The sequence below is a fragment of the Xenopus tropicalis genome, chromosome 1 (genome assembly GCF_000004195.4).
Source record: "Xenopus tropicalis strain Nigerian chromosome 1, UCB_Xtro_10.0, whole genome shotgun sequence".
Classification (NCBI taxonomy): Eukaryota; Metazoa; Chordata; class Amphibia; order Anura; family Pipidae; genus Xenopus; species Xenopus tropicalis.
The window spans coordinates 61088271-61116142 of NC_030677.2; the positions used below are offsets into that span (position 1 = coordinate 61088271).

Consider the following 27872-nt stretch of genomic DNA (forward strand, 5'->3'; position numbering starts at 1 on the left):
CTGATTACTGCCACACCTGTTTCAATCAAGAAATCACTTAAATTGGAGCTACCTGACACAGAGAAGTAGACCAAAAGCACCTCAAAAGCTAGACATCATGCCAAGATCCAAAGAAATTCAGGAACAAATGAGAACAAAAGTAATTGAGATCTATCAGTCTGGTAAAGGTTATAAAGCCATTTCTAAAGCTTTGGGACTCCAGCGAACCACAGTGAGAGCCATTATCCACAAATGGCAAAAACATGGAACAGTGGTGAACCTTCCCAGGAGTGGCCGGCCGACCAAAATTACCCCAACAGCGCAGAGACAACTCATCCGAGAGGCCACAAAAGACCTCAGAACAACATCTAAAGAACTGCAGGCCTCACTTGCCTCAATTAAGGTCAGTGTTCACGACTCCACCATAAGAAAGAGACTGGGCAAAAACGGCCAGCAAGGCGCAAACCACTTTTAAGCAAAAAGAACATTATGGCTCGTCTCAATTTTGCTAAAAAACATCTCAATGATTGCCAAAACTTTTGGGAAAATACCTTGTGGACCGACGAGACAAAAGTTGAACTTTTTGGAAGGTGCGTGTCCCGTTACATCTGGCGTAAAAGTAACACAGCATTTCAGAAAAAGAACATCATACCAACAGTAAAATATGGTGGCGGTAGTGTGATGGTCTGGGGTTGTTTTGCTGCTTCAGGACCTGGAAGGCTTGCTGTGATAGATGGAACCATGAATTCTACTGTCTACCAAAAAATCCTGAAGGAGAATGTCCGGCCATCTGTTCGTCAACTCAAGCTGAAGCGATCTTGGGTGCTGCAGCAGGACAATGACCCAAAACACACCAGCAAATCCACCTCAAAATGGCTGAAGAAAAACAAAATGAAGACTTTGGAGTGGCCTAGTCAAAGTCCTGACCTGAATCCTATTGAGATGTTGTGGCATGACCTTAAAAAGGCGGTTCAAGCTAGAAAACCCTCAAATAAAGCTGAATTACAACAATTCTGCAAAGATGAGTGGGCCAAAATTCCTCCAGAGGGCTGTAAAAGACTCATTGCAAGTTATCGCAAACGCTTGATTGCAGTTATTGCTGCTTAGGGTGGCCCAACCAGTTATTAGGTTCAGGGGGCAATTACTTTTTCACACAGGGCCATGTAGGTTTGGATTTTTTTTCTCCCTAAATAATAAAAACCCTCATTTAAAAACTGCATTTTGTGTTTACTTGTGTTATCTTTGACTAATAGTCAAATGTGTTTGATGATTAGAAACATTTTGTGTGACAAACATGCAAAAGAATAAGAAATCAGGAAGGGGGCAAATAGTTTTTCACACCACTGTATATAAAGGTGCTTTTCTATTGCGCTTATATAGGTACTCTGTGAGCCATGTCACCCTATAGTACCAAACCAAATCTCCATGCCTACAGGTAATTCAAGACAAAGTTTGGGTGCTCATTCATTTTAAAAACAGTCGCCAAATACAATTACAGTTAAAATACTTTACAGAAGAGCAATGTAAAAAAAATGCATTAGAAAACTTAAGTTACATCGACAATTCCTTATCACATTTGGCTCTCAGATTTGCTCTGCCAAATACAGGACACTTTAAAAACGAGCACCAAAATCACAGCCTTTCTGTAGGTGGAGGAGGAGCTGCACATCCCAAAGCTAAGCACTGCTGCAATGCAATCTGATACAGGATGATGCCATGTTATCACCACTGCACCCAGGAACTAAAGAAGTCAGGCACTGATGGGTTAAACTAGCGGAAGTGTTTTCAAAATGGTTTTATTGCATTACATTTGGTACCTTATGATAACAAAAAAGGAAATGACAGGGTTAACAGCAGGGAAAAGAAGCTGGTTTGTTACTGGGAGAAAATGCAAAATTAAAAAAAAAAAAAAAAAGCTCCTTATTACAAACCTAGGAGCCTCTCGTCTGATATTCTCTGAGCAAGAATTATACGCCATACAAAGAGGGGGCTTCAAGTATTACAAACTTGTGACACTAGGCAGGGGGAGATGACGAGGTATCTGAACTGCAGTATGGTTTAGTTCTGCATAATGTGAGCAAGGCTGATAGAGGTTGTCAAATAGAAAGCTGTTGTCAAGCAACAGAGCTCGTCCAGTCCCAGCAACCAGGACCTTCCTGCTGCATCAAAAGAAAAACCACGCTGGTAACGCGTCACGTTCCCGTTAGTGCTGAAACACAGTGCATGATTTCTTTTGGTTCTCGCAATACAGTTTAACATGTTTGGCAAACCATATGTAAGGGACTGCTCCTTCCTACAAAGCAGAGCGTTATGACTGGTGGCCTTAACAGCTGCTGTGATCTACGCTCCAAGCTTCTTCCATTTGTTCGGAGGGATGCCGAAACTGTACCTCACAGTGGCTTCAAGCCCGATGGTCTAACAGAACTGTTTAATCTGTATAAGGGAACAAACTCTTGTTTTTCAAGTAAAGGTTTGGTATTTTTTCCTAATATTTTAGCAGAAGAAAAAGAAAAAAAAATCTGTTGCAGAAGCCACAAATGAAAAGTATCCAGAGAACTGCATGGGGCAAGTGTTACTAGAAAGCCCTTTGTTCTCTGCACCCCTCTGTTTGGGTATCTGCTTACTTGCTCTCTATATGAAGTTCTCCGGGGAATCACAGTTGGACAGAAACCAGGCGCCAAAAAAATCTTGTGCTCAGTAAAAAAAAAAATCCAGTGCTAAAACAGCAAATTGCCCCCCTCATCCCTTCCTCTCACCCTATGGCCCAAGGGTCTGCAAGGAAAGGGTCTGCAGGCCCCTCAGATACTGCTAGGAGTGTGCTGTTCAAGGTAAGTAATCTCTCTAAAAGACAAACTGTTAGTAATATTTGTGCCACACACCTGCTCTGGGTACTGTAACCATCTTTAGCTCATATATAAATTAATTTAAAACAGGGAACTCCATACAGATGTTTCTCCCTCTTCAAATGTTTAGCAGCAAATTTATTTTTAAGAAACCAATCCTCCTCCCATATCCTGTAATACATTATATAGACTACCTCAGCAGGATATAAAAAAAGTAAAACAATATTTAAAGGCAACAATTCTTTTACTCCTTTCATTCTCCACATAAGTTACAGAGCGATACAGCAGGTGCGTGACAAAAATATTAGATAGTTGATATGGTCCAATGTCTGTTCTTTATCAGCTATTCACATTTCATTAGCCAGTTCTTCTGTTTCAGCAGAGCTATCTCCATTAATTGTGATACTCATGTCTTCTTCGTAACCAGGAGGCATGAAAGCTAAAGCGTAAGGGTAGAGCTTGTGGCAACTGACTCGATAACATTCTGCAGCCTCCTTTTCTCCTAAACTGCCGTCTCGCAAGCCTTCCAGAACATCAGTGCACGTCTGAAAGAGAAATACAACATTTTAACATATGGATGTTATGTTTGAAAGCAGAATTTAACATGTGCTCAACAAAACCCCCTTTTTCCATCGGCTGCACCAGATCATATTTATGCACAACACACCTACTACACTTAATGGGACCTAGCATTGGCACTGAAAGGCAACCATATCATGTTCACTGAATATGTTATGCATTTTATCCATATAATACAAAAGATCTATGAATATCCTCTAAATTCTTATAAACAATGCTTAGTGATGTCATTGGATTGTGTACATGTATGGGACCTGTTATCCTGAATGCTTGGGATCTGGGTTTGTCTGGATAAGGGGTCTTTCCATAATTTGAAAAAAACTGAAAATGGTGAATTATAATACATAATGTACACCTGGTTGTAAAACATAAGGACATTAAAAATCACCTCGGAGCTCTATGACCTGTATAAAAGTAGTCTTCAGCCTCATGTTTATATTGTCAGGGAACTCTTCTGTGACTTATAATATCATTATATTATATTTTTCAATAACTGGTACATTATTCACTATATAATTACACACATTTATATACACATACATACATAAGCAGTAAGATCACACTCAAAAACAGACTCAAAAACACTATGGCAAAAAGGACAGCAATATAAATTATTTTCTAGAATCTAACGAGTTACCTGGAGACTTTGGTTACTGAGCGATTCATCCAATCCTGTCCCCAGCTCTACTGCTCGTTTTTGACTTGAACGGTCCAGATAGTACATCATTTTGGCAGCTTTGAGAAAAAAAAAGATAAAAGGCTTTCTTTGTGTTCATAAAGGCATTAACTTGAACATTTACCAGGGTCACAAATGTGCTCTGTTCTACACAGCATATTATAGTTAGTGTGCAGGCACACTAAGGCGAACTGCATAAGCCATAATTCCTGGCCCTAAATGTGTTTCTGCCTCATCCAGCAGCTGCATCTCATGGGACTCTGAAGGGTTCTTGTTGAAGTCAAAATAGCAGCCATGGGTCATGCCTAGTCCATAGATAATGCATAAACATAGCTCATACCCCCAAACACTAGATATGAAACAGTCATTAATATCTTGATGAAACTACTGATGTTTTCACCCACAAGAGAGTCTGCAAATGACAAATATGTCACAGAGGAGACAAGATCTGCATTGTGCAAATGTTTTTATTTCCCTTCTCCCTCATAGAATGAAACATGGCAAAAATAGGGTTGGCACTTCTTCTAGCAATAACAAAAGTGGGTAAGACTTTCTTCAGTGGGACACATTTTCCAGCTTTAGACTCATATAAATGTGTAGAACATACCTGCTAATCGGTGTGGTATAGAGTTGGTATGTTTTTTCAGGAAGGAATTATTAAAATTTGCTGGGCTTGTTTCTCCAAAAAGTCTGCACATTTCTTGCTTTAACACTGTTCGAACGGATTCGTTTAGTTCTTTACTTTCAGAAACTGGCAAAACAAAGAAGAAAAATATCAAAACCCACTTTAAAGAAATCAGACATTTAGAAATTAAACAGTACAGCTGGTCTCACTGTACATGAAGTATTACTTGTGCTAGAGACATTCTGTAAGACAGAATTGGTTACAGAAAATCCCCAGGTAACTGCACCCTTACACATGAATGAAACCTACTGCTAATTTACAAAAGCTTCAAAGTTCAAAACTGCCCTAAAGAGGCACAAAGTTCCAGAGTTATGTATTTTTTGGCATTAAGAGGGTCTGCACTCACCTGCACAAAAGAATCGGACAAGACATTGATGAAGCCAAGGATGGTTTGGATCTATTGCATACGCTCGCTTCACAGACTGCAGCATCAAAAGAAACTTTTCTACAAAAAAAAAAAAAAAAAAAAATAGAAAAATGTTTTAAAAATTCAAATTGAACTTTGCACTTCATTTTATAATCATGCAAACCCTGGCAATATACTGAGCAGTTGGGAATTTAAATACATAACAGGCTCACAAAGTTATATATTTTTTATAAATATTCTGTCCACCAAGGCTCACTGCAAGTAGAATCAATTCAGATCTTTTCTAGCAGATTAGAGGAGCCTGCAATGTCTCTGCGCTGCTTTGCTAACAAGACTCAATCAAGTCACGTTTAAAACATTCTGTTGATCTTAAAAAGCAAAAAAAAAAATAAAAAATAAAGCCAAAGTCCATATTTCCCACCATGAGAAAACCACATACAGACTGCAGGAGCAGTGCCTCTTGTAAATAAATCCATGCAGTATGTAACGTTATTAACTAAAGTCTGTATTGTGCTGCGGAATAGGTCAGTGCTATATAAATAAATAATAAAATAATTGTACAAAGAGGGCTGAGGAGATTTCTGTGCTATATCTATCCCAGCCTCTCCACCTTTATTTTCTGTTAAATGTGTCACATCTTATAAAAACTGCCCTTATGTTTCTTAAAGGCAATGGTCTTGTAGGCACTTGTATAAACTTACTCTATACATTTCTGACACTGTCTACTGATCCAGAAAAATGTGAAAAACCCCACATAAAACGTTTTTTCAATTTAACTCAGGAGGTGGGGAAAAAAAATCCTTCCTGACCCCAAGATGGCAATCAGTCCATCAAAAGTTAATTTCAGTAACCCTGTATTTCCTCACTTGCAAAAAAAGCCATCCAACCCCTTCTTGAAACTATCTAATATATCTGCTACTATGACTGGTTCAGAGTTCTACAACTTCTCTGCTCATAAAAAAAAACCTTTTTAATATTTGTCTTAATAGGAGCATTTGTCCCCTTAAGAATGTTGGACCCAAACACCCACACTGACCCAACTCTTGCCATCCCTGTTCTCTTGCCATGAAAAAGAGAGCTAATTAAAAACTCACCTTTCCTGAAGTAGATTTCAAAGGCATAAAGATGTGTTTCTATTTTGTTCTTTACCAAGTTCTTAAGAGGTGTTAAAAATTTAATAGCTTCTTCCAAAGGATTGTCAACCTAAAAAAAAAAAAAAAAACCCACACAACTTTGTAAAAGTAGAAAGAAGGTGGTACGCACAGCATAAGCACTGTCCATACCATCAATATTCCACCTACTTAAGGAACCAATGCAGATTTGTTTTTAAATAAATACTCATATGCTTAAAGTATTTACACCAGAAGTAGTGACTTTCTCAGACCTCTTATATTGCCTTCCTTACTTAAATAAGTTTTACTTTCACTTCAAAGACAGAGCCCAATGAATAAAGTACATTACTCTCTATGAGCACTAGTGCCAAAAGACAAGTTGTTTGTGCTTGCTTAAATACAGTGACAGTTTATTGGAACTCTTTCCATAAAAGCTGATCCAGGGACTGCCCTGATTTCCTTTTGAGCCAGATTTTTTTCCCCCTAAGGTAGATGATTTAGCGTGGCTTCAGACAAGTTCCCCCCTTTTCTCTGTCAACTATGAGTTATGGGGTATTTGTTAAGGGGGTTGAGCTTGATGGCCATGTGTATTTTCTCGACCTGATCTACTATATAAAGGGAGTAGCTGCTGATCATTAAGAGATAGCAAAACCCTGTTTAGCCAGGAGCTTAGCTAACTTACCTTAGCTAACTTTTCTGGTATAAGCTCTTCCTTCGGTCCTCCAATCTCTTCATCATCATCTTCCTTTTTCTTCTTTTGGTTTCTCTGCTGCTTTTCTTTTTCAGCATTTTTTTTCTCCTCTTCCAGTTGTGCTTTCTTTTGCGCTCTCCGTTGTTTGTTACGTAGTTTCTTTAGCTCTTTGTCAGACATGTTGGCTGCAAAGACAAAGAAAAAATTGCATACTATAATAATAAAAATATCCACAGCACCAAATTTTGGGGGATACGTTTTTTGTATTTTTTTTTTTAAAGGGGATGTAAAGTCATTTTAAAAAATGCATATACTGTATATACTCGAGTATAAGCCTAGTTTTTTAGCACCCAAAATGTGCTGAAAAAGTCACCCTCGGCTTAAACTTGAGTCGGGTGCCATGGGTCCCTCCAGACTAGCACCCTCTGTCCTTTGTGTGCAAATTAGGCCACCCGCAACCAGATCCTCCAGTGCCCTGGCCTGCTCCCAAATTCATCTTCATCTACCATCCTCACCTGTCCCATTCTGCACTATAAATTGCACTTTATATTCTATATAAACTATATATTGTTTTAAAGGATTTTAACTCATTGGGCCTGATTCACTAAAGTGCGATAAAAATTATCGCACGCTTGTTAGCGGTAAAAAAGACGCGATAATTTGCGCGCGATTCACCATAGTATTATAGCGTGCAATAAATCGCCATTTTCGCATGCGGTATTTCTCGCGCTAGTTTTACCGCATGCGTTAATTTCCGCGCTGAAAAGAATACGATCGCATGATTCACTATAACTTTTGCACACTAAATATCGCATTCGGCTATGCGAAAATTAACTCCTACTACAGGTAGGCGATAATTATAGAAAAGTACAGTAAATGAGTTTTTTGCAAAAAAATATGGACTTACAGTGTTATTTATTCAAGTCTGTGTTTCCCCCAGAGTGACGCAGCCGCCAGTTTGCAGCGAAATGTTCATTTTTAATACAGTAATTTTCCGCAAGTATTGGCGTGTATGGCTAACATGGCATGCGTTCATTTGCGCGACTATTTATATTTGGCTACAAGTGATGATATGTTTCACCAGGCATGGATTCGCAGCGAATTTTTGGACGTGCGTTGAATCGCGGCAGATTTTTTCATGCGTTTCGCAAAACAATCCGCCAATGGCAAAACACATGAAAAAATTTGCCACGCAAAAATTCAACGCACATCCAAAAATTTATACAAGCGTCAAAAAAATAATAGTCACGGGCAACAATTTTTTTGCCCGCACAACATTTTTGCCGTTTTGTGGATCTTTCGAAAGATTTGCTAATTTTTCACTTAAGATAACCAGAACACATTTGCTCATCACTAGTGGCTACTATTTATAAGCATCTACTATTTATATGATACCATTTATATGCTACCATTTATATGTGGCTAATATTTATATACACCATTTATATGCGGCAACAATTTTTATACACTATTTCTATGCTACCATTCATATGCGGCGACTATTCACGTGCGTAATTTAGCACATGTACCGGCAAATAACGCATTGAAATAGTCTTCGCGTGTTAAATACCACATGCAATATCGCGCGTAAAAAAGCGCAAGTATGCTTATAGTGAATCGTGCAAAAAATCGCCAAAATTAAGACGCGGTAAAATTTATAGCGCACACTAAAAATAGCGCACATTTTATCGCACTTTAGTGAATCAGGCACTTTGTGTTTTAGCTTGGTTGCTGATTGAGCTAAGGGGGTAGTACCCTTAAGGTATCATTGTTGATACCATATTGTTTTTGTTGACCTTCTTCTCCACTTACAGAGCTAGTTTACGGTTTTTCTTAGAAACAAATACCCCACTGATGCCTCATTTAATGTAATTTTATTGGTATTTTCTTTGATTATTGAAATTTAGCAGTAGTTGCTGCATTTCCCACTCTAGGCTTATACTCGAGTGAATAAGTTTTTCCAGTTTTCTTAGGTAAAATTAGGTACCTCAGCTTATATTCGGATCAGCTTATACTCTAGTATATACGGTATAGGATCCTATCGCAAAAAAAAAAAAGTTTGTAAGTATGTCTGTACCTGCTATGAGGTAGATGCAATTGTTTTGCAGACTTTCTCTTCTCTATCTTGTTTGCAATCTCCTTTTAAGTTCAGTGGCCGGTTGCCGTCTTACACCCTGGCACGGAGAAGCAGCAATTTCTGAACAAGCATGAATATACTTAAGGGCAGTGGCAGATGGGGAGATTAGTCACCACGCAACTAATCTCCCCGATATGCCATCCCACTGGCTAGAATGTAAATAGCCGGTGGGATGGCAAAGGGGGCGCAAAAATCGCCAAAGTTTCCACCCAAGGCAAATTCGGCGCGCCGCATATGCCATCCCACCGGCGATTTATATTATTGTCAGTGGGATGGCATATGGGGAGATTAGTCGCTTGCGGCGACTAATCTCCCTGTCTGCCATGGCGCTAAGGGTTAAACCACCCATTGAGCCTTATCTAGCAGCTAAGCATCAGAGGGGCATTCCATCAATCACTAGCGAGCAGGACAGCAACTGAACTTTGAAGTAGATTTCAAACAAGAGAAGAGAAAGCTGCAGAAACAATTGCAGACATACAGTACCAATTTTTTTAATTTAGTGATAGGAACCTATATATGCATTTAATAGATATCCATTAAAATTGTTGATATTTGGTGCTTCAACTGCTTAAAACTCATCTCACTTTTGATTTGTTGCTACCTGCAATCCCCTATAAACACATAGCAACCCCACTTCTTAAAGGACATGTCAACCCCATAAATATTTTTTTTTCCTAATAAACAGACTCTAAGCAACTTTGCAATGGTTTTTAAGTTATTTGTCTGAGTGCTGAAACAATGGCAGCAGACTGACAGACCTGTATTGGGGGAAGGAGACAGGCTTTTGCAACATTGTTTAAAAAGTCATAACCAGGAGTTAAGCAAATGCTGCTTTCAGTAGCACATATACTTTAACATTTATTATATTTACACAACTTTAATTGTAATAAATTCATATTGGAAAATTGCTTAGAATTCTGCTTTCCTTTATTAGGTAAAAAATGATTTTCTGGGTTGACATGTCCTTTAAGTCTTCAAATTGTCTCTGTATCCCTTCCATTTACATAGTTCAACTTATATTTCCACAATCAACAGAACCAGTAGTTTAAGGGGACACTCCGATGCTGCCATACTGTTGGCCAACTTTTTGGAGATGAAGTAGAATCTTATAAAGAATAAAGATTATCCCCCAGTCCCTGCAGATGAAAGCATAATACAATGCCTTACTTTAAGCATTTGAAATGTTTGAACACTTCTATAATTTACTAACTTGATATATCAATAAGCAAAAGGCAATTTAAATAATTAAATTAGTGGATACAGACAAGGAGCATAAGGGCAGTGGCACACAGGGAGATTAGTCCCCCGGGATAAATCTTCATTACCTCGGGCGAATTATCTCCCTGTAATGCCATCCCATCAGCAAGAATGTAAGTCGCCGGTGGGATGGCGATGGGTTGCCGACACCCAAATGGCATTATTTGTACTGCATACATCCCCTCCACTTGCCAGCACCATCACATTTTCCTAAAGCAAATATTTTTCCTCTGATACATAATCAGTTACATTTAAATCTGAAAGCAGCCTACACACACACACAGACCCTTATTCAGCATACACTTCATCAAGAATACAGGCTCACACAGGCACAACTGTCTCTGATAAAAGTTCTGCTTTGTTTGATCACTGTAATGGTAAAGCTGAGCTCAGGAGAAACAAATTGAAGCAGGCAGCTAGAGCTGAGTTTCTATGGGAACCAGCAATGCCATCTCTTCACTGGCTGCTAGACTGGGGGCGTGTTTAGTAATCTGAGTTTAGCACAACTGAGCATGCCCACAAGCCAACAGCCAAAGCAAATTCCTGAGGGTGGGGGCCAAGTGGGTTAGAGGAGGAGGAGAAGGGGTTTACATGTCCTTTAAAGGAGATTAGTCACCCGCAATAGGGAAGATTTATTGCAGGCAACTAATCTCCACGTGTGCCACTATCCTAAATGTCTGCTTAATTTTATTTCAAAGCAAAATTCCACCTTCTGAGCAGCCGCTGATATACCCACACAGCTGTCAGGCCCCTTATTATACAAGTGCTGACACAGGCCATGCTCCACCAGCCTGTTAAAGGAATAGAAGTAGAAATTAACTATGCAAGAACCTATAAAACGAAGCAGAAATATAAAATATTATATGTATACATATATATATACATACATACATATACACATACATACATATACACATACATACATATACACATACATACATATACATACATACATACATATACATACATACATACATATACACATACATACACACATATACATATACATATATACACATATACATATATACACATATACATATATACACATATACACATATACATATATATAGAGAAAATGAAGAAGCTGCTCTCAAAGGTCTTATGTGCAAACTTAAAATGTCTTTTATTATATGGTGAACTGACGTTTCGGCTGAAAACCTCAGCGAAAGGCTGAGGTTTTCAGCCGAAACGTCAGTTCACCATATAATAAAAGACATTTTAAGTTTGCACATAAGACCTGTGAGAGCGGCTTCTTCATTTTCTACTTTTGTTTCCTGCTTTGAATGCTGCACCCAGGCAATTTTTCTCCTTAAAACGTGAGTGCCAGTTGTCGCTATTTGTTGTTTTATATATATATATATATATATATATATATATGTGTGTGTGTGTGTGTGTGTTTTAATGAACTGTATATGCATAAGAGTCCCTACTTTTGGGGGTTCTTTCCAATTTATGTAATCAGTTACTTGTGCAACATTTATATATATTTTTTCCCTTTGTAAGTTGAAGTGGTCACTCCAACAAGAATCCTTCCATTAGAGTGGTCGCTTTTGAAGCTCCAGTATACCGTCACTTAGTCAAATATTAGTTGCCATACCTGTGTCAGCCTCATGTTCCTTATTCTCATCTGTTAAAGGATTATCATGAAGTTTCAGATAAATTTCTATCGCAATCCGTGCAGCCTTGAAGTAAAATGGATGCTGCCTTAGTACATCCTCTAATTTTAATAAGTCCACATATGACCTGAGTGTAATTTTTCTCATACAGTAAGTGTGGAAATCAAACTGGTCGTCTGTAATTTCTACAAAATGCTGAAAAAAAAATAAGAAGCATTAATATTGAAATGTTTGTTTTCAGATTTCCAAATAAACACATCATTCCCACCATTCTTCAACAAAACAAAATAAAAAAACTATGCAAGAGAGTGAGTACATAACAAGTTAGACTTTACTTACTCTTTCAATTTCATGACATTTTTTAAGTGCTTCGCCATATTTATTCATGGACTTGTAAGCTTGTGCACATTCTGTTTGGAACCACATGCATTGCATCTCATTTAGATTCTCCACAGCTGACGTTCCTTCCTGTAAAGAGTTAAAATAACCAGGTGAAACAGATACATAAATAACAAAATATAGCTTTTCTATAATAAGTTGAGCAATAATGGCTATAGAACCAGCAAGAAATATTTACCAACAGTTTCTTTCATGTGCACAGAAAGATATTCTTGAACTACTGTTCTATGTATTGCTCATACTGTTATCTACAATTCAACAAGTAGGCCAGAGCTTACTTATGTCGAACTGCATATAACTATAGGGAGGAGAAAGTGTACAGCAACCTAATTGGAAAATAACATCATAAATGGGTGTACTTCATCCAGGAATATTTGTTTCTATTTCTTGTTAAATCTGTAAATACCTTGGATGTTCTAGAGGAACAACATAATTGTGGTCCTTTAGGATGATGTCTCATGGGAAGATTAGTGGCCCGTGGCAAAATCTCTGCTACCGCAGGCGACTAACTTACCCAAAATGCCTTTCCAACGGCAACAAAGTGTTGCCGTTGGAAAGGCATACATGTCACTCTGTGAAACTTTGCACAACTTTGGGAAACAAAGTCACCCCCGCAGTAGCGGAGATTAACCACAGGGCACTACTCTGCATTAGTCCATTGCCCTTATGGATGGGATTCACAGATAAATGCAGGCCAAGAAAGAGCCCCTACGCTCCAACAGCTAACAGAGTTGCTCTAGTTGCAGGCACGTTTAAAAGCTGTTCTGAGTGTAGGGGCTGATTCTCAGCCAGCATTTATCTGCAGACTGAGAATGAGCCCCATGTGGCTTAGGCCTTACGCTTCTCTTTATGTAAAATATCTAAAATTACCCTGATGCCCATCATATAGGTATTTGAAAGTTGCATATGTGACTTTTATATGGCAGTGCCTTTGTTTTAACCTACAGCTATAGGGACCTTTTTCCTCCTGGCTTCATTCTGGTTTAGGGATGTAGCAAATCCCAGATTCATCAAATTCAATATTGTGAAACTGAACCTGAACCCTATAAAGTCCCACTTACAGGGATTAGAATTCAATCCGCATTAGCATGCATAACATTTAGGATTACTAAAATCTGCACAGTCTAAATACCTTTTAATTAATAACCAAATTATGTGTTATGCCCCTTTTAATGTTTATAAAGTGATGGAATAAGTGTAATTTGCAGAATAAGCGTAATGCAGTTTTATCAGTTAAAACATAACATACCCTTGTAAATTTTGAGCACATTTCTTCAGCCTCTTTAATTAAGTTTGCTTTTAACATATATTTTGCACATTTAGAATTGATAAATCGGTCAGCTGTATCCAGTGCCTGTGCCTCATCCATCCATCGGACAGCTTCTTTTATATTTCCAGCATGCTGCAAGAAATATATATATATATTTAGATGTAGGCAACATCACAATGTATTAAATAACATCACTTTACATAACTGGTCACAAAGAACAATGCTACTATGTGTCCACATAATTTCTTGCAGACTCAGGCCCCACAAATACATACACCAATTTACACACCTTATAAATTTTAGCTTTGACAAGGAACAGTTCAATAAGAGTTGGTGTGCTGTCGATTGCAGCGTTAATATATTCCAGAGCAATTGATGGCTGGCCAATTTTGTCATAGTGTTGTGCCAAGTAGTACTGTACCCACAGTAAAGTTGTTGGTGGCTCTTCTTTCCCATCATCTGCAGAAGGAAGAGTGAAAAGGTGAGTTTAAAATGACCGTAAAGCTAAACTATGAAGGAAGAAACCTGTTAATGTTCCCTTGTTGCTACCCTATGCTTTTCCGAGCAAATCCAGGGATAAACGCACATTCTTCCAACATTATCTGTTAATCCATTCTGTAAAGAATAAGTAAGCCTTTTTTCTCTCTAAAATCACTCTAAAAATTGTGCCCAGAATAAAATAACTTTCTCCCTGCACTCAGACTCATGCAGATTCTGTATCACAAGCAGCTCAATTTTAGTCCTCTGAGCTACCTCCTTCCTTCCTTCTTTGCTAAGCACTCCTCCTCTGTCTGCAAAGATGGTCAAAGAGGTGCCTACTGAGCATGCCTAATAGGCATTTGAGCAAAGGCAGCAAACATGCACAAAAGACACCACTTTGACTATCCTCACAGACAGAGAGAGAAGCAAAGCTCAGCAAAGAAAAGGGATAGGTTATTCTAGGGGCCATAAAATGTCTTTTTAAGGGCTTTTTATGATAAAAGGCTTTAATTATCCTTTAAACATGCTTCTGTGATTTAAATAAATATTTTTATCTTGCTTACATGTGAAAAAAAATATCTATTCACAAAACCAAAGGTGTCACAAGTTTTGCCACTTTCCATTTCTAATATACAGACATGGAATCTGTTATCCAGAATGCCTGGGACATAAGGTTTTCCGGATAAGGGATCTCTGTAATTTGAGTCTACTATAAAAATAATTTAAACATTTAATAAACCCAACAGGATTGTTTTGCCTCTAATAAGTATGAATTCTATCTTAGTTACCATCAAGTACAAGGTACTGTTTTATTATTACACAGAAAAAAAGAAAACACTTAAAAATTTGAAACAGAGTCTATAGGTGATGACATTTCTCTAATTAGGAGCATTCTGGATAACAGGTTTCCGAATTATGGATCCCATACCTGTTCTATATAAAGTGCTCAAATATCCACATGATCATATATCCCTATTTTATGGCAGCACTCCTACATGCAGGCATTCTATCTTTCTAAATCTAATACTCACCATTGATGTTAAATAAACGGCAGCTTTTCAAGGATGTTTCATAACCAACAACTAAATCTTCAATAATCTCTACCTAGGAAACCAGTACAAGAATGATATTAGCAATCAGGAACACAAAGTTGCTGGATACATCTTAACATTGTCTTGCTTATGTCTGTGTGAAAATTAGTGATGATTTAAGCGATGATTTAAGATCATCATAAAGTTGTCTTAGAACAGAAAGGATTCAAGTTTTTTTTTTTTTTAACATTGTTTAACAAGCCTAAACTAATGCCTGTGCTGTCTAATAAGTATCCTTGTGTGCTTGCAATTTTAGATTTTCTTTCAAAATCTGATGTAATGCTTAAGATAAAAAAATATTAATTGAATAAAAATCACTATTTAATTATACGAAAGGTTTGTTTTAATTACAATATTAAGTATGACTGAAAATGATTTACATGAACTCATACACATATATACATACCTTTTCTTTATCGCTGTATAATGATCTCAAAGTATTAAATACTGGAGGGCATCCTTTGCTAAAATTCATCCTCAAATATTTATCCAGACACTCTCTAAATTTTAGACCTAAAAGAAACAGAAACAAAAAAAGTCACATTTAAAGCTCTATGACAACTGTATGGTAAAACAGTTTGTGTGTGTGTGTGTAACCATTTTAGAAACCTGCTAAGAAGTTTAAAGGCAGTCTCCTTGGCACTAATCCTCTGGGATATTTTGTCCAGCTGTCTTCATAAATCTTCAGTCTTTCTTCCATACTTTCTGTATAAAACCAAGAAACATAAATTCCACATTTAGGTCTCAAGCTAAAAATCTATTAATTATAAGGTAAGGATTTTAACAAATATTCAAAGTACGACTACGATGTATTTGTACCCCCAAATGGGCTGTTGTGTATGAGCCCAGTAAAACATAAATACCTGGTTTAAGTGCCTTTTCTAAACCCTTGTAATATGCCCAGTTTTCAGGGCATCGGTCCTGCAATGCACTGTACACTTCCGCAGCCTCATCAAGCCGTCCTAAACGTAGCAGCAAATCTCCTAAAATACAGAAATAAATGCAATTAAGTCTAAAATGGATTCTATCCTTGTGTGCTCATCTACTCTTTAGCTCCAAGTTACCTAGGTTGGAGTATTTAAAAGTATTTTTAGGTCAGTATTTAAATAGCAGCTCTTCAAAGGCTTGACTCAGACAAAGCAATCGTGTAAACTTGCTAAAAGATTTTCTGCAGTACCACTTAGACATAAAGGTGAGATATGATGCTTTTGACATACCTATTTCAAGCTTGATCAACCACATTCTTTTCTAAAGTCACAGGGGTGAAGGAGTAGAAGTAATTTGAGATTACTTCTTTAAGTTAACCATCCCCAGTGCTGTCAGAGACAGTGACAGAAAAGGAACATGAGCAGTCCCATGAAGTAATGTGACGTGAGTGCTTTAAAATAAAATTAAAAAAAAAAACTTGACCCCAAAAAACAGGTGCTGATCCCAACTACAAATGCACTATTCTGTTAAAACTAATTGTTTGGCTGCCCTTTACTATACTTGTAAGAATGCCACAGAAGGCATTCTGTGGTTGTTATCAGCACTTACCCTGGCTATGCTTTCAATACCCTATAGGCTGAAATTCATTTGCTGGATTTTAATGTCAAAAAGTAGCTCCTCTTTTAGAGTAACAAATACACCTCTCCAATTATACTGAAATAAAAAAAGTATTCATAATGATTTTTCTCTTTAGCAATTCCTAGTTTACATTATGTACTTAGATTTCCAATATGATACCTTTTGTTTCTTCAACAGCTAGCTTATCACAGATTTGCTTTTCATAGGTGCAAAGATGATCCAGAGCTTCTTTATAGAGCTCTGCCTCTCTGAGAACTTGATTCTGATAAAGAAGTAGCTCACTGTATTCATAGTCCACTTTGTCTGGCGAAGTCTGACGATAACAGGTAAAAACAAAACAAAATACAGCATTAGAAACCAAGGTTTTAATCATTTTTGGATCTTAAGGGTATACATGTAGAAATCCCAATATTTCTCTGTACAGAGATATGGGAAAGGGATAGTGACAATCAAAACGCTCAACCCCCCTGCCAGTTGCTTCCCATTAAAATAAATGAGTAAAGGAAAAGCCTATGGCAGACACTGGCAAATGAAATGGCTCAGGAATGCCAATAGAGCAGTGTACAAATCTGAGCAGTATTTATTAATTCAACAACAGAAATATCTGTCCAACAATTAAATGCAAGAAGCCTGCAAACCTGAACATTTCTATAGAACACAATATTAACAGCAAAGTATTCACAAAATCTTAACAGGGTAACCACTAATTCTTAACTGGAAGTTTCACTCTATTTAATATCCTAATTGTGAAATAGTTTAACATTTTCAGCAAGTAACTTTTAGACAAAAAATGCATAAATAAAACAAACAGTAAAAGCATATATGCATTGTTTGCTCCTTTTCTTTAACAATTAGATTTCTGCCGAGTGTCCCCTATAAGGGCAAAGACACACAGGGAGATTAGTCGCTGTGACTTAAGGAAGTCAGTCGCGGTGACTAATTGCAGTGACTTTTCATCCATAGACTATAATAAAAGTCATGGCAAATAATTGCACACAAATTTTCGCTGCACAGATTAGTCGCTGCAACATTTTAAAAAGACGACCAATCGCCCTGTGTGTTTTCACCCTAACACTCCAGCACATACTGAATGGAAAGGCATGAGCATAAAGAATGAGCACACAATTTGGAACAGAAGAACTGACTGTGTGGTGTGCATATACAACACTATGCACTAACTGTATGTTGCATTCAACAAGTCTATTTTTCCTGCAGTTCATGGATACAAGTGATGTGTGGGTCACAAAAAAACTCAACCCACACCCATGTCTTTCTGTTGTGTATGCTACTTCTGCAAATGCCTTAGGTTCCAAGACAGGTAAACTTTGGAAGCTGAGGAAGGATCATTCTTTCCCAGTATGACCTACACCCAACCTGAACTCGCAATGGTCGCCCACATTTCAACCCTAATCCACAGGCCAACAAGCACATCAGTAATCGATACACGTATGGGTTGTCTTTATGGTTAATCAACACTGACAAAATAAACATCAAGTCATTCACCGCTATAGGTATATCTTCTAGTTTGTTTACATTTGACAGCATCTTATGTATTAAAAATTAGTATAGACAATTAAATTCAGGGGTAAAAAAAAAAAAAAAAGTAAAGGTTCTGTAGCAGGGGCTGTAACTAACAGAGTGCGCTGTGCACATTGGGACAGGCCGTTCCTAGAGTCAGCCCTCTCAATCTCAGCAGCTGATCAATGCATCTGCACTGAAACCAAAAAATCAGGCATGTACATAATTTAAATATAGATTTGCTCAGACGCATTTTTGCTGAACTGTTATAAAGGGAAGTGATCTTTTGCATAATCGTTTGCTTTATTTGCCTATATGTCTTGTGAAAAAGGAAAAATACCATGCAATGCCATGCTATACTGGCATTCAAGTTTTTTTTCCCCAGTGCCACAAAAAAAAAAACGTAACCTTACCTGCTGGGTTTTACGAAACTCCTCCAGTATTTTTGCAGCCATTTCATAATCTTCAAGCAAATGGTAAGCAATCGCATATCCAATCCAAGAGGCTCTCTGTGCAGGCCTTAGCTGCAGTAACTGGTACCTGGTTTCCTGTGAGCAAAAAAGAAGATTGTGTAATGCCTTGTTTGTGATTTGTACAACCAATAACGGGTTTGCTGCCCCAAACAAGTTTTAAACATAGATATAGGGCTGCATGTTTACTAAGCACTGCTGTCTGTACTTATAAACATGGATCAGAAACACAAGGTCCTCAAAATCATAGAGAGAAAATTATATTTTGAGCCTGGCGGAGACAATGAATAGTTATGCCTAAAATTAGTAATGCAATAGTTTAAAAATGTTTGGCAGAGCACAGGACTTAGTAATCAATATTTAGTTATTACACACTTTCAGTTTCACTGGCGAACCTTCGTTAGCATTATGAATTAGGGCTGTGACAGACAGGGAGATTAGTCGCCAAGCAACAAATCTCCCTTTTCGTGGGCGACTAATCTCCCAGAAATACCATCCCACCAGCGAGATGTAAATCGTCGGTGGGATGGCATACGCGGCACGGTGATTTCGGTGCCGCGTATGCCATTCCACCTGCGATTTACACTCTAGCCAGTGGGATGGCATTGCGGGGATATTAGTCGTGCGGCGACTAATCTCCCAGTCTGTCATGGCCCTTAGTGGAGCTGCAATATTGGTGTCTTTCATGATGCACTAAGCATTTAATATCTAAATATTGACTACTAAGTCCTGTGTTCTGCCAAATATTTATATTATATACCCTTGGGCTTTTCAAATTTACCAGCAAAGTAAACATACCCTGTAACCTTCCAAGTCCCTCATCTGAATCTGCAGCAAGGAGAGGTCTCTCAAGATCTGGAGATTGTCCTTATCCCATTTCAGTGCATTCCTGTAACACTTAATGGCTTCATCGTACTTCTTGTCTGATCTTTGCAAGAGACCGTACACATGCCAGCCTAAGAAAACTGGTGTCAAGGTAATTACAACTCAAAAATCAAAAAAATATAATGCCCCTGTAACAACTTCATTTGGTCTTTAACTGTCTGAATAGACACAACATGCATTGTTATTTAGATGATTGAGGTAACACAAGTTCCATACAAAAAGATACATGTATTTGAGCAGTCTAAAAAGCAAGTAGGTCAGCAGCCATAAGTAATTTAGAGTTCATATTTAAAATCCAGCAGACTGGCCACAAGGACAATATTTGGAAATTTTCTGAATGGCCATGAACAGGACAAGTCAAACAGCAGTAATCTGTTTAGAACATCTGAAAGGATGTGAGAGGGAGATGTGGCTCATTTCATATCTGCTAATGAAGTATTGATTCCCCTAGAAGAGTCACTGACTGATCAAAATGTATGTTTATACAGATCCTATGGAATCACAGGATGGTGTGTTAAAACTATCCCCCTAAAGAGGCAATATATGAACAGGTGGTAAGGCAAAACATTTAATATGCCCAGTCAAATCTGTGCATAAATGACAGCAATTCTGAAATTAGTATTGCCAGCCTAAAAAAAATGCACTGACAGGTAGTAACTGTGCTTTAAAGGCTTTTTTTTTTGTAAAGCTAGTATGTACATGGAGTAACTGTGCTTTAAAGGCTTTTTGGATCCACACAAGGAAGCTCTAAATTCTCCACTGGCTGACTTTTCCCCCTATGTTTTGGCCAAGCTACTTTGGCGGATTTCAGCCATGCTGCATAACTGCCTGCCGAACCAAATACAGGAATATGAATATGAATATAGCCATGATGTACAAAACCTTGAGCCAATAATAAAGAAGAACCTTTTTACAGTGAAAATGATTATGGATTTCATGTAACCAAAGAAAAAGTCACCTTCATAGTGAGGAATGCAGTGCTAATCAGTGTCAGACAATACGGACTGTGTACATACACAGCCTGCAAGCACAAAAGCACAGCCAGTTATTTGCTGAGTTAGAATTAACTAGTACTGAATAAACAAAAGAGGAAAAATTGAAGGGAGGGGTAATTTCAGTTCTAAAGAAGACAATCTCCAAACACTAGACAACTTTCTTTGCCGAGTTCCCATTCAGTTATATTATGAAATTAACAAATGACATTTTTACTTGCAAGGCCTTAAAATGCAGCTTTTGGTAGGGATTTATTAAAAATTTCCCCATAAACCTTGTTGGCACCATCCAGAAATTCCTGCTGGCTTTATTCCCCAGATGTGCAGAAGTTAGCGGCACTTTGTAATGTAGGATACCAGGCAATTAACAGCAATGCAGAAAAGACAGAACTGCATTTTATTGTTCCCTGTATCAAGACAAGTGGTGTGACAAATGTGATTGTCTACCTACTTCCTCATGTTCTCCATTCAACACACAACTGTACCACAGAAAGAAACCAGAGAGGATGTATGGTAATCTTCAAAAAATGTGTAATTTTTTTTTTAGTCCAGAATAAAAACACAACATTTATCACAACCTACATGAGGGTGCTTTAAAAAAAAACAAAAAACAAAAAACAAAAAAAACCTATATTGTCCCCCTTTAATTTCCACAGCAGAATGCCATGAAATAGGCTCTCCATTTTCACTGTGAAAGGATACAGACATGGCTCTTCAGATCATTCCTCAGGCCCCTGCGAACAAGGTCATAGGCATCCTCTTTCTTCCCAAGGCAGTTTAAAGTCAATCCTTTCATTGCCAGGGTTTCTAAACCAAACAAAGTGTAACAGTCAGTAAAATATAATAACTACCAAATGAATATGCAACTTGATTCATGTAAACAGAAATGTTTATTTTGTTGCTATAAAACAATAAAAAAAATTATAAAAAAAATATAATAACCACCATCAGAATCAAAACTCAGTCATAAAACATTAGCACCAATCGCAAACAGCATGTGGTCTGAATTGAATTAGAGGGTCACCAAACTGGAAGCTGAGGGGCCACATATGGATCCTCCAAAATATTTAATGCTTTTCATGCAGTCCAAACTCACTTTTCCTATATAAATTTCCAGAGTCATGACCACCTGGCGAAGTGCATCAGAACTGCAAAATGTTAAGAAGAATAATGTCTACTCTTCACTTCTTCTGCCGATGCATCATAAATTGGCTGACATGACCTATCTGCATATGAAACCAGATTCTGGGACAGATCAATATCCACATTATTGGACAGGGTTGGGGGGGGGGGGGCACCCCACACAAAGCAATTAGCAAATTACGTTATTTTGTATAATATTATTGGAATGGCCAAACTTAAGAAATTGGCCTTTATTTTTCAGTGGCCTAGTTGTCTAAAAATAAGACAGCCGAGTCTTTTAACTGCATTCTCTTACCATAGATTCTGCCATGTCAGATTTATGTCAGCAATGGGCAGAAGGAGAACTAAATGTGGCTCTGAAACAATGACAATCATGTGGCAAAGCTCTCTAGTCCAGAGAGAGACAGATTTGCAAAATGTGGTAATAGAAAATGTGATAATGTGTTAATTGAAATAATTACATTTTTAACTATATAAATATTTGTGTAAATTACAAAATGTCTCATTTAAAAGAGGTAAATTCAAAAATAACATTTGGCTTTATAAAAATAAAGTGAAATCTAGCATTCAATTATTTCAGAAGGTTTTAAATTATTTGTAAATGTATTTTTCTAGTTTCTTAGTGCATTGTTGGTCCTGTCTCTTGAAACAATGCAGCAGAATTAAGCTTTGCATGCTTCTTCAGAGGTACAATACACAACATCACTATCTTACCCCTCCCAGACATCCCTAGCACAGACTGAGACTCGCACATGCACAGAAGATAGGATATTACAGTATTGCATGGGCACAAATCTAAATCTGCTAAGGAATGACCAGGAAAGCTAAGAAATATAAAGGGATTATCCTCAGCCAAAAAACTTACTTGCACCACTTATCCTTTAGGGAATGTAAGGTGAGCTGGCTACAATAAAAATACAGTAATGCATAATAAACAGTTATTCTCTGAATCTCACCTCCATGTTCTGCAAATTTGGGATTGGAGAGGATCTGTTTGCAAAACTTTAACCCATTTCGATATTGCTTGTGTTCATAACATCTCTGCAAACAAAGAACAAAAACAACGCCACTTATTTATTGGCAGCATTGAATTAGATTTTTGATTCAATATTGGTATACACAGGTTGAGTACAGTGTATGGCTATTCCTTCATCTGTCTCCATCCCTAAGCAACACTTATAAATCAGTTCAACCCTAACAAGCTTTAAATAGCACAAAGCTAGGAATTGTTTATATTAACGACAGTGTTACATACAGTAACAACATATGTTTATGGTATTATAAACAAAGATGTAAAAAGATTGGCACACTGCACTACTTTACAAATTCAAGATCAGAGAAGAGCAACTTGTTACAACGTACTATGTGATGAGCAGGATGCAGTGCTAGTGTATTTCATGTATAATAAATACCAAAATGGATAGGTATCAAGCAAAAAAAAAAAAAAAAACCTGCATTGCCACATTTACTAGTGGTATAGTGTAAAATATATTTCTTATTTTTTTTTGGGCTGTCTAAACCAAAGTTTCACCAACAACCTAAATATACACACTGATGCCATATTTAGGTCTTACAATCTAAGCTTAGGCTGGAGAGTGTTAGGACAACAACCAAACCTAAACTTAGATAATAAGCATCACATATATTAAATCCAGCAGCAAGGTAACTCTACAAGTTGTAGAAGCAGTTCACTCTAAGGCTCTTGGTAAATGCAGACCAAAAATCCACCCCTGTGCTGTAAAAATCTATTTTGTGTGCCTGCACCCGGAGCCATTTTGTAGGTCTAGGCGCAGGCATACAGAGCATATTTCATTTCAAAACTGCATAATCAAGCAAATTTACACCAAATTCCGTGGTCCTGCGCCTAGGCCAAAGCAATAGCTCCAGGTACAACAGTAAGCTATTTGAAGCATGGGGCAGATTCTCAGCATGAATTTATTCCCCTTGGTGAGGTTGCTAAGTGAGTGGATCTTCTTCCGATATCCCCACCTACGGTTGGGTGATATCGGGTGGATTCAGGCTAATTCGGTTGTTTGACCCTGGGGCCAACCGATCTAATTAGAACACCGTAAATAGGCGCAGTCGGTTCAGGGACCGCATCAACGACCTAATGCAGTCCCCGATCCAAATAAATTTTTTAACCTGCCCAATTGATATCTAGCCGATTTCAGGCCAGATGTCAGTCGGACAGGCCTATCGTTTGTGCCCCTACACGACCCAATAAGCTGCCGAATCAACACTGTTTTAATAGAAGAAGGGATGTATATAATAGGCTGTAGTGACATAAATTTTAGGAAAGAGTTTACAGCATTAGCACATCCTCCCATATAATATTGTTTTGTCTAGACACTTGTCCATTATTAAATTATTTATTTTATATAACTTGAACTACACATTTGGCAAATAAAACTGCTATCCATGGACACAAAACACAAATGTAAACATAACAGCAAAAAATATTCTACAGAGCAATCATGTATACTTGCAATTATGCTCCTGGATTGTGGAGAGAAAATAGCCTTATATTAAATTCAAACTTTTATGGTAAACTAAATGTTTGTGCATTCCCTGCATGTCTTATGGCTTTAGTAATGAACTTACACTTGCCATAAATACAGATAAAATTGTTCATATAAAAACCTTTGAAAGATATGTATGTAGACTGACACCAGGTAAATAGAAATTACAAAATACAAGTGAAGTTGAGTTCTCTAGGAGGCCTAGCAAATGACGAGGCCTAGAAGATTAAAAGAAAAGAACATTCATTTAATCACAGCCACATGTAAGTGTGCTGGAGAATCATACTGCCAAGAATAAAGCCGAAGCAAAACGACAAATGTCAGTATCCAATCTATTAAGCGTAGCGGAAGAGAATGTCTGATGACACTGCAAATGTCACACCAGCCTCTTGTAAGTGAGGCTTCCAACGGGTGGAGCAGATCTTTGACAGGCTGAGAAAAGGCGGCATTCCTGGCCTTAATACAAGCCACAGCACGCCAATAATCCAAGTAGCTATACTAAGCCAGATGAACAGCCTCACTGTCAAAAAGCAGTCTAACTTGCTAGACAACAAGCCATAATCTACTTACAGAAAGCACCATGTTAACCCGATTCTCAGTGACTACTGACCAATCTACAGTATTTCACATCTTCTCCAGGGTGTTCCACTCAAAGCAAAGACTTACGGCAAAAAATGTTACAAATTAATTTATAATATAAACCATTCATAGCCTATGGGTAGCTATACAGCAGGTAGCCGGATGTGACATTTTAGCATACCCAGTGACAAGGCTTTAGCTGGCCATTCATTTTAAGATCTGCTTGTTTGGCACAGTCAACAATTGATCGGATCTCAATAATGGGGATACAGGGCTTTGGGGCGAGGATTGCATCAACGAGCTGATACAGTCTTAGATCTGACAGGAAAATCAAACTGCTCAATCGTCATTTGGCTGATTTTGGTCCACATATTGGCCAGGTAGGCCCATCAGAGATTCTCATACATGGGCACGTAAGCTGCTAAATGGTCTGAATCAGCCCCTTTATGGCCACCTTTAGTATAACAGAATGAATGCTATTCTCTAAAGTTCGAACAGGATGGAAACAGGAGAGTGCCAGGTTTACAAGCAAAAGGACACAGTTCACCCCTGCCAACACTGGTAGCGATTACATACAATACAAAACAAAACACCATACCTCCAGTTAGGACAATGTATAACTGGAAAAGAAAATCTTGCCTTATCATTAGCAACTAAATACAGCATCCTCTACAAAATGGTCACACATCCTATAAATGAAACTGAATGGGAATGCCTAAAACTAACCAAATAATGTACACTGGACATCAAAAGGAAATGAAAACATAATGTAGCCATAAGGTAGTTATGAAAAGAAAATGGCAACTGGGTCACATAAATGTGACAAGTACGCAACATGCCTACAATTTAATTTCCCTTCATCTACTGCAGATAGAGGAAACCGTGAATTAAAGCTACAACAGTGGATATGTACCTGACATAAATGAAAAAGGCATGATTGCCTATAGTGTAACAATCAAGGCAAATGTTGTGCATCTATATCACCAATGAATCCCCACAACAAATTTTGGGAACCTGATAAAATCCAAACTGAAATGCAGAAAAAGAAAAATAATGGTATCATGAGACCATGGTCCAGAACCACAAATGCATTTGACAAACTGGACTATAAACTTAACGATTGATAGATGAACTGGACCAGTTTATCAGCCAGTTTATTTACATCATTATTTAGTGGACATAATGACAAAAGTAACAAAAAAATGCACAAACGGATATCAAAAAAGAAAGGGAGCTCAAGACACCAATCACTGGCTTTGACTTTAGAGGTAGCTACTTAAAGTCAGTGCAAGTCAACAATTAAACAGAATTATCTGTAAAAATGTTGGGGGAAAGAAACACCACAATATCCCTTAAACAATGTAGAGAAAATCATAAGGTAAATGTCACTATAGAGAAACCTATGTGAATAAAGGTGAATGAACCTGAGAACATACTCAAAAAAGTCTGTAAGCATTTCTACCAGCAACAGAAGTTCATCACAAGGAACTGCTCTAACACTGTAGCCTGCATTACTGGCCAAGGGCCAGGACTGCAGATTAGCCAAATGAGTGAAACACCATATGCAAGTATGCTGACATGCAGCCTATCACACTGAACCTGTCACAGACATCAGCAGCCTGGCTATCTAAACTGTCACAGTACTTTTTCTGTTCCTACGTAGAGGAATGTTTTAGCAAAACATTTCCTCAGCATTTCTATTCATGACTTTAAACAATAACTTGCCACAAATGTCTGATCAAATTTCCACAACAGCTTTTATTCTTATTTCACTCCCAATTTATAGTTATCCCTCCCTTAACTACAGTATAGGGATAAACTACTGCTCTGGCCCATTTTACTTACAAACACTATATACAGCCCCACATTTAGCTTGGTTTGTAACGTGAATAAACCTCTAAGTTTGTAACGTGAATAAACCGCTATAGTGCGACATTCTAGCTAAAATTAGCTGCACTCTAGTTAAAATTATGCTGACTGGAATTTATAGATTGTAAGCTCTACGGGGCAGGGACCTCCATCCTCTTGTGTCTTTGACTCTTAACTTATTGCAACTGTAACTGTATCTTGTATTTATTTGTATTTGTTATACTTTGTATTTATCTATTATCTTATTAACCCCCTGTTTGTATTAATGTATTCTACTGTACAGCGCTGCGTACATAAGTAGCGCTTTATAAATAAAAATATACATACATTTACTGGGAGATGGAGCAATGTACTACTACGGGGATAATTAGGAATGACACTTTGGATGGTGACAAGAACATATTTGGGAGCCACTACAGTTTCCAGTAAAACCTTCCCAGGGAATATAATGAGCTACATGCCAATACCTTCAATCCAAGCCCACAGAGCCACTTGTCTGTCTGACACCCAATGCAAGCAGCAGTGTGCTGAGGTTCTCTCTCATGGCCTAGTATGGGAGTGTCCAACCAGAGGCCTCCCCGGTCCTGTTACCCACAAACGCCAACATCCCTTGAGTGGAGGATGCTGGAAATAAGAAGCAACAGGTGGTGCAGGACGCAGGTTGCCCATCCCCAGCCTACTGTCACCCTGATAATGCAAAAATTCAGAGACCGAGCAAATACACCTACAGGGCGTACACATTTGACAAGAGTGCGAAGCCAGAAGCACCCCTACCCAATTCTCCATTTGAGCCACCCCCGCACCCCGTTCAGTGGTATATCCCATTCTTACCAGTATGCGCTTGAAGAGTGCATTCTCTTTAGGCGGGAGACTGACGCTCGGCATCGTCGCAGCCACTGCAGGAGCAGCTCTTCCCTGGCACCTCCCGCTCCCTTCTTATGGGCACAGTTCGCGGGCCGTGGTTCGGCTGCCTGAGGGCCGCTGGGAGAGATAAGGATGAGCAGTCACTACCCTACAACACACGCAAGTGCCCGGCTGCAGTATGCGCAGCACAATAGAAGGGACGAGCCAGTCTCCTTCCGGACCTTCCTATGCCCAGGCTTGTCAGAATCCCGCCGGCCGGTCAGTTCACGTGGTAGCTGAACA

The 27872-nt window shown here is 38.2% G+C and overlaps 1 protein-coding gene across 1 annotated transcript; it reads right to left on the reverse strand.

Annotated features, from left to right (window-relative positions):
- Positions 1-3047: 3047 nt before the first annotated feature.
- On the reverse strand, positions 3048-27836 carry naa15 (N(alpha)-acetyltransferase 15, NatA auxiliary subunit). The gene is given in 20 exon segments (NM_001017001.3): positions 3048-3367; positions 4039-4136; positions 4685-4828; positions 5109-5207; positions 6224-6332; positions 6924-7117; positions 11927-12140; positions 12285-12413; positions 13594-13746; positions 13904-14073; positions 15126-15198; positions 15592-15698; positions 15795-15890; positions 16049-16168; positions 16911-17064; positions 18683-18817; positions 19538-19695; positions 21319-21423; positions 22716-22800; positions 27558-27836. Coding segments are annotated over 20 exon segments (2595 nt in total). The 5' UTR covers positions 27612-27836; the 3' UTR covers positions 3048-3169.
- Between the last annotated feature and the right edge of the window lie 36 nt (positions 27837-27872).